This window comes from Phaethon aethereus (assembly GCF_964289735.1).
Source record: "Phaethon aethereus genome assembly, chromosome: 8".
Lineage (NCBI taxonomy): Eukaryota > Metazoa > Chordata > Aves > Phaethontiformes > Phaethontidae > Phaethon > Phaethon aethereus.
In genome coordinates, this window is record NC_138584.1 from 5578201 (window position 1) to 5590364 (window position 12164).

General features: G+C 43.9%; 1 protein-coding gene across 4 annotated transcripts in view; it reads right to left on the bottom strand.

The window, feature by feature from the left end:
* ABL2 (ABL proto-oncogene 2, non-receptor tyrosine kinase) overlaps positions 1 to 7284 on the bottom strand; it is a gene marked incomplete at its 3' end in the record, with an annotated part of 45266 nt that extends 37982 nt beyond the window's left edge. For all 4 annotated transcript variants that reach the window (XM_082003226.1, XM_082003225.1, XM_082003224.1 and 1 more), the window contains exon 1: positions 6675 to 7284. In XM_082003226.1, the coding sequence (XP_081859352.1) occupies positions 6675 to 6849 (175 nt within the window). In that variant the 5' untranslated portion in view covers positions 6850 to 7284. The remainder of the gene's footprint in view (positions 1 to 6674) is intronic.
* Positions 7285 to 12164: the final 4880 nt, after the last annotated feature.

Sequence of the window (12164 nt, forward strand, 5' to 3'; positions counted from 1 at the left end):
TTCTGAAAAGGTTCAGTCTTAAAAGTAATATGTTTAAATGGCCTTTAAAGAGCACTAGAAGATTGAAATAAAACCAACTCAATTCTTAGTGAAGTATTTCTGTTCATCTTTGTCTCCCCCTCAAAAAAGGCAAAGTTATTTTTTTACTGTTTTTTGACATTCCTGTGCTGATTTGGCTGATACTGAAAGCCACCTATTAAAACATTAATTTATACACAACTGCAGATAAACAATCATATTGAGAGATGCACATGTCTTTATAGAAAGCCCACAAAGCACATGAAACTTCCTAAGCAGATATGGGTAGTATAACTAAGCATTGTTGTTGTGGTTTGCAGTGTTACCAACAGGAAGCCTCAATGGTTTTGTAACAGTCACTTATTCTAGAGAGAATAATCTCGATGGATAATACCAAGATAGGCCTTTGAAATAAAGTATTTCATAACCACAAAACCAGAGAAATGTCAGGGATGATGCAGTAATGGTGAAAGAACCATTACTTAAGACACAACAAGTCAACTATGTTACCCCACTCAGCACAAGCTTTTGTTTCTTTCCTGCTGTGTTGAGGCAAGGAGAGACTGCCAGTGGTCTAAACAACTATGAGGAATAATTCTTTACCAGTAAACACTCTTCTGAATGTTGTTAAGAAGGAACCTGTATGCCTACTTTGCAGAGTCACCTGGGCCAAGGTGATGGTCAAGGGGTCATTTGCACTATAGCTACCAAGCTTTGCATCACTCATAATTACATACTGTTGAAAGAACTACTAACCATGCAAGCAGTGATTTAGGATATCAGATTCTGAAACAGTTATAACGTAGGCGAGGCTTTAGGCTGTGGTCATCCATCCCTGGCTTTTTGAAATACAACTAGGTGAAAATGAACTTGGCAAGTAACTAAACAAAACCAAACTACATTGCTTTTAATAACTTTCACATGCATCCCTACTGGAATAAGTATAAACTGCTGTTTCTTGTTTTATATTAGTTGGATTTTAACAGTTTCTTATGAGTGTGAACTAGTCAGCTGTCAGCGGTATTTAGAAGACAGTTTAGGGATAATAAGTGTAGTTGTCACAACTTAATGTTTCCACTAAGAGAAATGGGCTAGAACAAATCATGCTAACGATCATCTAGCTTTATCTACAAAACAACCATCTAAAAAGTATGATTTGACTTCAGCAAGGACTGGTCTGCTTTAAGAACAAACAAACATGACACATGCTGAAGTAAGTGGGTCACAGAACAGGTCACTTCTCCTGAACACCAGTGAAAACATGATTCCAAGCCTACTGTCCCAGAATCTGTAATTAGTACCAGCCATAAAATATTCCTGAAGCCAACCCTGCTACAGCATCTCTAGGAGAGAGTCCAACTATCTTCCAACTCTAATTACGTGAGCTGTCAGTCCTGCTAGATTAAAAAAGATGATTTAAGCCACTTGTGACAATTTGCTTTTGTGTGCAATAGCTTACACATTCACTTTCCACTGATTTGTTCACTTGGCCATGTCCCGATTTCCAAAAAAAAAAACCTACAAATTTTTTTTTGCAAAACATTGCACTTGCAAGCAATACCAAGTTTGTGAAATATTGCTAGAACAACTTGTACCACACCATCTGCTGCATGTGGAGAACTGAGAAACCAGCCTGGGCTTTGAAATTTGATTTTTAAGTTAGTTCTGACTAACATCTTTTGAAGTAACTTCATTTCAGTCTTACCTTCTTTAGATTATGTTCCCCCGCCTATGTGAAAAGGACATAGGAAATATACACAGGCCAGGAATTATAACAGATCAGTAGTCTGTATTATATCGTCCCTTCCATCAAGTTGGTAAAGTCCTCTCATTTAAGAAATACAGTATGCAAAAATCCCAACTTAAGACAAGGTACGAAACTGAGTACTGAATGCAACTGAATCTGCAGGAATAATTTAGGTATCATTGAGAATGATGCAATAGAGAACATGCCTGTAATTTCATGTTCTACAGGAGATGTTCCTCTAGACACTTAGCTGAACTATCCTTTATTCCCCAAATAATTAGTTAAGAGTTATTTATACATTATGGTCCCACAAGATTTCTGATTTACAGTACAGAGAGTCAGGCAATCACTGAATACAGTGATTATATTCCATCTGCAGAGGGCATTTACTGACAGGAAAGTCTGCGGGCAAGTAGCTCTGGCCCGAGCTTGCTGCATTTCACTGGGATGAAAAATAAAGAACATTTTAGGCAGACCACAAAGTGCAGTTGTTAAACTGACCCTATTTTCTCTCCTTCTTTCCATTTTCCTGCATCCAGCCCTTCAGTTTCACTGAATTTCAAAGGGATGGTGTTATTTATGCTTCTTCCTATTTTAGAATGTTTTTATCATGTGGCATAGCACTCCAACTGCCTTAGGGGAGCTTTAATGATAATTTTATTTTTAAAAGTATAGGCTTATCTTGCCTGACCTTGATGCACATAGCAAAAGGTTGCTAAACTCCTCCTCTAGAAAACAAAACAGGGAACAAATGTCCTGTGCCTGCTGGATCAAAAGCTCAAGTGTGGCAAAGCCTTCTGCTACCCCAAAATATATCACCAAGGCAACTGTGGCAGTATTACAAACAGGTATTGCAAAGGCTTCCCAGCCAGGATTTAAATAATCTGATTTTCCTGCAGTATGTTTTCTACAACACTCAGCAACTCTTTTCGGAGATGAAAAGCATGCTAACACCATTCCAAAGAATATCTTGGTACAGTAGGTAGTTATCACTGCTCTTCAGAAAGAAAATTAGAGCATGTCACTGTTCAAAGGTCATACGAGGAGCCAAGTACAACCCATGCAACTTGGAAGTTGTTGGTTGTCATCAGTTGTACCCCTTCCCTCAAACTAATGAAAGGATAAGGAGATAACCTACTACCCTGTTCTCTCCCCTATTCCTTCTCTGAAAGGGAAAGCAAGCTCATCCTCTAATGGCACCACGTACTTCTTTCCTCTTCTGGTTGCACTGAACTGTAAGAATTTGATCATAACTAGTGTTCGTTCCAGATTCTCCCTCTTGAGTTGCTGTCCCTGTGGTACTAGTCAATGCTGAGGCAGTGTACATGGGATTTACACTCTTCCTTTCTAGTACATTACTAGCAACCAAGATGCTTGATGATCCATTGCTTGATTTTATAAGTCACAGATTACATGCTAGGAATGCTGGCAATGGGGCACTTTGAAGGGCTAATTGCAAAAGACTGCAAAATCCATGACTAACTTTTGCATCTCAGAGAATTCTGCTCCATGGCTAACACCAGTATATCACCTTGCTTAGGACTTTTCTGCTCAACTTCATAGCAGTGCTCACAGAATTCAGTGCTATGGTGAGCTGAAACCCCCAGGAGTCTAGGGGTCTGTTCTCATGACAGAATACGGAGATGCCACAATGCAGATTTCCCTGTTCTTTCTATAAAGCAGAAAACATCTTCAAATTCCTTGCTTCTTCCAGAAGTACATCCTGAAGTAGGTAGTGCCTGTATACCTGTAGCACTTCTACACAATTGTGACACAGCAAACAACCTTGGGACAAACTGGTTAAACTCAATCTCCCGATTTTTCAAGGACCACTACACTTCAAGTTAGTCACATAAAAACATTCATCTCAGGTTTTTGGTAGCCTAGCATTTTACACTTTATTGATTTGACACAAGCTACAGGATCGTTTTTTTCTTCAAAATCCTGTAGCAAAATGGGTCTGAGGCTGGAAACATTGTTTATTTCCGTCCTTTTCATAAACAATCCAGAAGAAGCAACCCCTCAGAATGAACTTTGGCAAGAGTGCTCAGTAAGGTTCACGTCAATCCTAGCATAGTATAGTATGAAATCTGCCAACATGAGCTAAGGCGAGGACTTACACCTGCAAAGGTCTACCACAGTCAACATGTGGTCTTCCACACATCAATCAACATATCAAGGAAAGCCAAGGAAGGTAAATAATCAACACTCATCCTTAGACTGGCTGGTTTAGTCGCTGGTCCAAGAGGGCTAGCCCATAATCCTGTGCTTTTTCCATCACTTTTCATACACTGTGAATACACGTCCTAGAGACAGGATGGAAGGCTCAGGTTCAGAAAGAAATGACTACAAAAGAGGAGTCAGGATCAAGTAATATCGCCAGCAACCACTGCGTCTCAGGTTAAGTAAACCAGGAGAAAAGGTCAATAAGTGAAAAATAAGAATAGAAGTTGAAAGAAAAAAAAATTCTCTCGGACAAGGGGAGTCAGAGTCACAAGAAAACAATTTCTGTGAGAAAGGAAGCGAATTCCAGATTCAGGAACACGACAAAAATCTTTGGTTATTGCCCAAGACAAGTATTTAAATCCAAGTATACAACTTTGAGTAGCATTTGGTACAGATTATTAATAGCAGTTGTTCACTCATTTCCAGTAAAATGTGCATGGTATCAGGGAACAATTTGACATGGCTGAGGTAAACACCAAGGTGGGATGGGAGTTTGAAGACTGCCCTGAAACTCTCAAAAACTCGATTGCCAAAAAAACCCACACCCTTTACAGACTCTAAAAGAATAAAAAGCTGTATCTGATTTTCAACAGGCACATCTTCCTTTATAGTCTGCAAAGAAAATAACAGAAGCAACAGAAACATAAGTAAAATGATATCCATTACCTTACTGCTGAAGCAGATAACCTAAGCAGTATAAATAGTAATTATTTTAAAAGATACAATCACTGTTACCACAGAGAAATGTCCTTTTTATACGCCGCTGAAGTTTTATTCAGAGCGTGATGGCTTCCCAGGCTCATTCTTCTTTGTAGGTCTAGGGAAGACAGTGCAGAAGGGCTGGCAGAGCACCTAATTCATCTATTTGGTGTGCATGCATGCTTAAGAAAGCTCTTTCTCTCCGTTTCCCTGCCACTGTGTGTAAATAATTCTCCCTACCTTCTACCTTTAAAATTTAGTAGGGTGGAGGGAGGAACTAGAAGGATTTGTTCAGGATGCTGAACTAAATTACTACTAAAACACACAGCAATAAATGAAAAGATGCACTTGAGTCAGTCTCCACTGTGTTATTCTGAAGTAACTACATGTCCCCACATGCTGTACCGTACTTCCTACAAACGTCCTTTCTGTCCTTGCCTTGTGAGAGCAAGAACCAAATAGTCATCTTGGTACCAAAACGCAAAAAGACAGACAGTTTGTCATTAGCAGGAGTGCTCTTGACTGCTAAGTCACACTTAGCAGTCTATACATCAACTTTGCTCTGCTACTAAAGACTAAGACTTAGACTTCAGCATACTGAAAGAAGCAGGGTATGTGCATAACTTCTGAGATCTGTTCCTAATGTTGTGAATTTACAGTGTTCATCTATTATAGTAATGTTTTTGCCAAAGTGCTTTTTAAAGTACAAAAATACAAAGATGACAGAGTAAAACATGAAGCTGATGATATTATGGTTGAAAGATGCAATAAAATAGTAACTCTTAATTTTAATTGTAGTAATAGCAGGTCAGGCATTTCAGCAAGCATGGAGTTCTGTTTTGGTTTTAAAACTGATACTGAACTCCCTGAACCCAAAAGCTGTGATAACACTGAGATTTTTAAGAACCAGATTTAGTGCTGCGCTCTTGTTTTGATAGATACTTATGTCTCAGCAGTCACAGCAGATGATATTTACATTTAGACTGCTAGTTGCATGTTCCTTAATCTTTTTGCCTACGCTCATTCTATTGAGCAAAAGAAAATATGTATTGTCAGAAGCAGCCTTGCTCTATAAACACTGACATCTCTCTCCTGCCTAACGCCAAACCAGCCAAGCTCTCCATAGCAGATTCAATTCTTTAGGATTAGAGGTGCATCCGCGCATCTATTCTCAACATGTTTGTCAAGGCAGACACGTTTCAGTTGATCATACCTTCCAAAACTTGTGCATTACATCAAGATGTTGCCAAATAGATTTAAAAAAAAAAAAACAACACAGTTAGAAAGGGGAATTTGAAGTTGCAAGGTCCTCCTAAGAGACTACAAAAACTAATCATGTTGCATTAAACATTTCTGGTATCAGTTTACAGCAATAAGAATAGAAGTGGATAGGCAAAAACTTCAACTGAGAATCAGATGGCAGCTATAATACCCCAGTCAAAACAAAATCGTTTGCTCTGTCCGGAGCTATATAGCAACAGAGGCTTATAGATTTAGAAAGGCAAGTTATAAGCACCTCAGTAAACCGAAAGATAAAGCACATGTAACGTTTACCTTTGTAAACACAGCTAGGAACGGCCGCAGTGACAGCCACTAAGCACTGCAAGCTTTGATTCCCGGGGGTGCCACCTCGCTCCTGCTGTGGATGGCGGGGAGTCCCCGTCCCCAGCTCGGCGGGAAGTTTCTCCAGCCCCGAGCTCGCTGCCAGGCTCCGGGCTGGGCCGAGGCAAGCATCCCCCGGGACGTGGCAGCGGCGGCAGGGACTGGCCCACTCTCCCCGCCAACTCCCGCAACTCCCTCCTCCTCCAATTAAACCAACAATAACAAAAGAGGGAAGGGAGGAAGGGCGGCTCGTTCCCTTCCCCCGAGCCCCCCACCCGATCCTCTGGCGGGAGGAGAGCGCAGGCGGGCAGCCCCCCGCCTCCCCACCTCGGCCCTTCCCTCCCACCCGCCCGGCGGCGCGGCCCCCGGCCCGGCCCCTCACCGTGCTGGGTGAAGATATTGAAGCCTCCCTCGGCGGTGCGCCCGGCCGCCTCCCGCCGGCGGCCCGCTGGCCTGGCCGCGCTGCTCCCCCGCAGTCCCCGCGGCTGCTGCTGAGGCGGCGGCTGGTGCTGGAGCCCGGCGCCCGGCTCCCCGACGCGGCCCACCTGCTGCCCCATCGCCGCGCTCCCGGCCGCGGCCCTCGCTCACATGCCGCCGACTGCCGCTCCCCGGCCCGGCAGGCGGCCTCCCGCTCCTCCCCTCGGCGCGGCCCGGCGGCTCCCGCCCGCCTCGCCGCCCCCGCGGCGCTCCGGCCTGGGACTCACGGACTCGCCCCCTCAACCCCCGCCGCCATCTTAAACCACAGAGCGCCGGGAGAGAGGGGACAGAGCGGCTCCCGCAGCCACCTCCGGTCCTCCGAGGGAGGCTGCCCACCCCGCCCCCGGCACAAGTCGCAAGCAGTCACACACACGCGCGGTCGCGCAGGGAGGGTCACACGGGCGGCGTGGCCGTGGCGGGGCTAGGCACAACGAAGGCGTGTGCACAGACCGGGGCTGAGGAGCAAGACTCCGGTTTGCTTGCCGGATTGCACCCTCGGAGGGTCCTCCCATCTTGGCCGGGATATGAAGCCAGGTGCAGGCGACCTAAGCGAAGGCCGCGGCCCCGAGGCTGCCCCACTCATGGCGAGGCTGAGCCCTGGCCGCATGAACACGCTTTCACTGTATGCTAAAGCCGGGCTGGTTCGCCTATGAACTCAAGCAGCCCTGAGGTGTGAAGCCAGGGTCACCTACCCGGCAGCAGAAGCAAGCGGTGATGGGCCTGTCCCGAGCCCTGCGCATCTCCTCCTCTGTGGCTCTCCTCCACCTTTTGCTCTCCTGGCCGAGGGCATGGAGGGAAGAGGAAGGCACGGCTGTATGAATAACATCAGGCATGTTGGTGGCCAGGTGTGGTTGGCAGCAGCGTCTTGTCATCAGGTGGCTGAACGTACGCTGTTCTGTAACTAATTGGTAAACTGTTGTCTTTCAGCTTCTCTAATATTGCTCTCCAATCCAAAGCAGAAGGGAGGAGGTTTCATCCTAAAAGACAACGGTGCTTGTTGCAGTTTAGAGGATCTAGGCACTTGGAAGTATTTCGTTCTTCATATGAGCTCCTGTTGCAGCAATGCTTTGGCAATGTTGCTTCATTGTGGATAAGCCACAGTGCGCCTCATCTCAGGTGCCCTCCCCACATCACTGAGAACTGACACAACAGTGACAAACTGGCTTGGTAACACTCGGAGCCAGCCAGCTTCCAAGGAGCCACAGCCACCTGTGGCTGGAGCAACCCTTGTGTGGCTGTCCTGGGGTGGGGAGATGAGTGGAGGCTCCTCTCTGAGCTCCATGAAAGTCAGCTTTCTTGCATGAAATTCCTAGCAACAGGAATTCTAAGGTCGTATTCTACCTTCCCAGGGTCATGAGGTGCTACTGAAATGCTATCTGTACTGTCATGCACTCAAACTGCGCCTTGCTGCAATAATAATTGTGTCTAAAATAGGGGTGGCTCATCCAGCTGGGCTGGGGTGTACTCTGACACAGGCCGGAGTAAATGGGAGTGAGGAGCACGTGGAGCCAGAAATGCCTTAACGCACTAAATTAATTGACTAAGACCATTGGGAAGATCAGGAATTACACAGACTTGCTAATAAGACACAACAAAACAAGTTCTTAAAATAGCGCTGGAAACTTCTGGGGTGTAGCAAGGGGTCCGCATTGCCAAGTCCAGGACCTTGTATGGGCATGTTTATGTGTATATGAGCAGAGGGTGTCTCTGCAGGGTGGACAGTCTCAGGCAGAACTGGCCCACACGGGTAAACTCTGCAGTGGAGATATTTCCTGGTCTCATTCCAGCTAGAATTTGCAAGGTTTGGCATTTATAAATGGTTTGCCTTGTAAACAAAATATATGTTCTCTGGAGACTGTAGAGAGACAACAAACATAGAACTCCCTCGTGCCATTTGCAGTTGCCACGTAGGATAGAACCACTCTTTTAAAAAACAACAGAAATAATAGTATTTTTCTTTCCTAATGCCTTTTACTCGCTGATCCTAAGGAACTATCCAGAGGAATGCCATTAGCATTTTAAAAGAAGACGCCAGTGTCAAGAGACTATTATACATAAATGCACTAAGGAGAATTTGGTTTAAACACTGTTGTTCTTCCTCAGATCTCATGAAAACCCTCATTCTCTCTACCAGCAGCTTGTGCACACATAGCAGCTCATTTTGGGTTACGTTAATGTCTGACTGCATGGAGCTGGTCTGACAGACAGAAACATCTTAACTGGGGATAGAGTCAGACAGGGGCTTTCTAAAAAGGCCTATTGCAAGGGGAAGAGGGCTGCAGCATGGTCACCATTTGCTATTGTATAATAGTATTTTAAGACCATGCTGTACCCTATTAAAAAAGCTTCAAAACCAGTGCCCCAGACATTGCTGGTTGTGTGCTAAACAAGCCGTTCCCACAGACTGTACCCCACTTGGTCCTCTCAACAACGTTGTTTACATGATATCACATAAACACAGGGTGCCAAGCATTGGTTGGCGACCACTCTTCTGGAGTCTCTGCTAGAAGAGCAATGGCGATATAAACAAGAAACTCCCCAAACTGAAAACGACTCTGCGCTACTGAGTCACCAATGACACTGAGCCACACCGTTCCTTATTGGGGGCTAATAAGTATTTACTTCACAGAGTGTCATGGTTATTAACCGTGCAGAGATTACAAAGTGCTTTGAAGAGGTAAAATCTTCAATGCTACCTATTATTATCAGCTATGATGTTATCAGCCTCATGTAGTATCAGCAATAGGTTCTTTTTCAGAAGGTAATTTCTTTTGAAGAGGTCTGGCACCGTGCATTAATGAGGCATCAGTAACAGTTACTGTCCTCTGGCGATTTTGGGCTTCCAGTCAATCTGCCGTCTCATGAGCTGTTCAAGTAAGGCATGAAAAGGAGCAAGGAACAAAGGCAGCATTGAGGTTACAGTAATGTGCCTGACGAGAAATGTGATATTTCTAGAAACATTTCTGAACTGACTTTAAATATTCACCTTATATCCATTTCTTGAAGCTTCTTCTAAGCACTGACAATGCATTGCTCCACATCCACAGCGTACTCCAAAAATCACACAATCAAATAATTGCTGGCTGAGCAGTCTTATGTGCTCAGTATTACATGTCACAAGCGTGCTGCTGTCATCTGCCTGAAGTATGGGTTCTGTGGCAGAAGAAGCCTGTGGACAAATTGGAGACTCCTGAGCCTAACTAAGTGTTGAGTCAACTGGGCAGTTCCTATTTGTAACTTAGGAAAAATTAACTAGCAGTACTCTGTCGGTGGCTTGAAAATTAATTCTAGGAGTAATCTTTGTTCTTATTCCAGCTCATACACCTTCTGTGTATCAAAGCTACACTGAGAAACAGATTTGTGTTAAACATTTGGCTGGTATTTAGGACATGGATGGTATTAGTTAAGGTATTTGTTAAGTGCATAGAACAACAGAGACCTGATCAAGGTATTTTGAAAGTTCTCGAGAGTAAGGGATACATGTGCATAACATGTCAGGATTTAAACGCTTTTGTTGCAATACCAGAACAAGTTATGGAGCTCAGGATAGTTGTAACTCCCCTGGGATGTCTGCAAAGGCAACGTGTAATGTCCACTAGATGGCCATGATTGCTGCTCAGCATCCCTCTAACACCGTGGACTTCACCTTCTGGAAAACCAGGCAGCCACCTCTTAGGTTCTGGGGAAAGACATTTAAAAAAAAAAAAAAGAAAGAAATTTAAAAATCTGATAAAGGCTTCATGACACAAGGCTAATTACTCCTGCAATAAACGTTGAAAGCTTGCAAGTGCGGAGCCATTTCAAAGAATAATGTCGTTTCTTGGTGCAACATGTACAAGCGACAGCTCTTAAAATGTATTGTCTGCACAGATCTTTCATGGCACAATAGATAGCATTTCAGTGTTGTCTTAAAGTTATTTCAAATCATTATTATGATTTAAATTAGAATTTATGTACAGTGCATGCAAGTTAACTTGGAGTACTCACGTGCCTGTTCAATGAAAGTCTACGAACATAAAAGCTTTCTGGGGAAGTATGGTTTTCTAGCAAGTTTTGCCCAACAGGACAGAAGGGTTCATGTGCAGCTCTTGACAGATGAAATTTCCCCTGTTAATAACTGTTCTTTCTCTCACCACAGCTAAAATAAAAACTCCACACACACACCCTCCCCCAAATGCTGCATCCCACCACCCAACTCAGCCCTTTCCTCAGTGCGACCAGCCTTGTGTTATCTCTTTGATGCTGCTTCAGCATTATCCTCATTCAAACCACTCTAGTCTAAACGTTGACATCTACCGGGAGAGCAAGCAAAGGAAGGGCTCTGTGCGGAGGGAGGAAAGGGCCTGGGTGTACGGTGATGTAGCAGAAAAGATGAGTGTGTCTGTGTATAGAGCCAGCCAGCTCACTACAGCATCTCGGGCACCCCAATTCTTCTTTTATTTGGTCCTGTTGTTTTGTGTGAGGTATACTGTGTAACCAACCATCCTCACGGATCATAACTGTGCAGCTGGGCCTTGCGTACATATCTATTAACTGTAAACAGTGACACATTAACTGCGCTGAGGTTTTGCATGAGCTATACCTGTCATGGTATAAACCATAATCTTTCCACAGCATCCTTCAGAGTAAAGCCAAAGGTGGGGTGGCATGGAATAAGCAGATTAGAGCACTTCACCTGCAATTGTTTTCTTCTCTAATATATTTCTGTAAGTACTACAGCTGCACCGCCCTTCCCAAGCATCTGTTTAAGGCATGAAAGGTTGTAGAAGAGTATGCTAATAAGAACATTAAGAATGTTGTTTGTTTTCCTTTTTCCCTAGAAAATGTTGCCTCTACCAAACAAAAACGATGACAAGTGTCTGAATCTGCTGGGAATTGCAAATTAGTACTCAGCTTGCAGAGCGTGATCACTGATAAAGTACATCTGCTGAGGTAAATATGAGGTCCCTTGACAGCACTGGTGATGATTCAGGATTTTAGGCATTTGTCTGCAGGTGGGTCAATAGGAATGTTTTTTTCACCAGCGTTCCAGGGTTGCTGTAATTCATGTTTAGGAGCCTAATTTTTTTGGATCCTAATTTGAAATCTTACTAGCTCATTGGACAGCAAGGGTGTTCTCTGGTTTGCAGATGGAAGGTTTTCTTCATATGTTTTCTCTCCCTGAGATGTTTGTAGCCAGACAGCTGACACTTAGATAAGGGATGGCAAATGCTTTGGAGCACAGTGCTATACTGCAGTACCTCCATCAATGCCTCTGAGACCAATCTTATCCCACCTTAGATTCCTCTGATGACTACTGTACTGTATTTGACTTAGAATAACCACCATGATAGTCCAAAACAAAATAAAGGTTACATTAACCAGAAAAAAAAATCCTTATCTTCTTTTTCTAAGA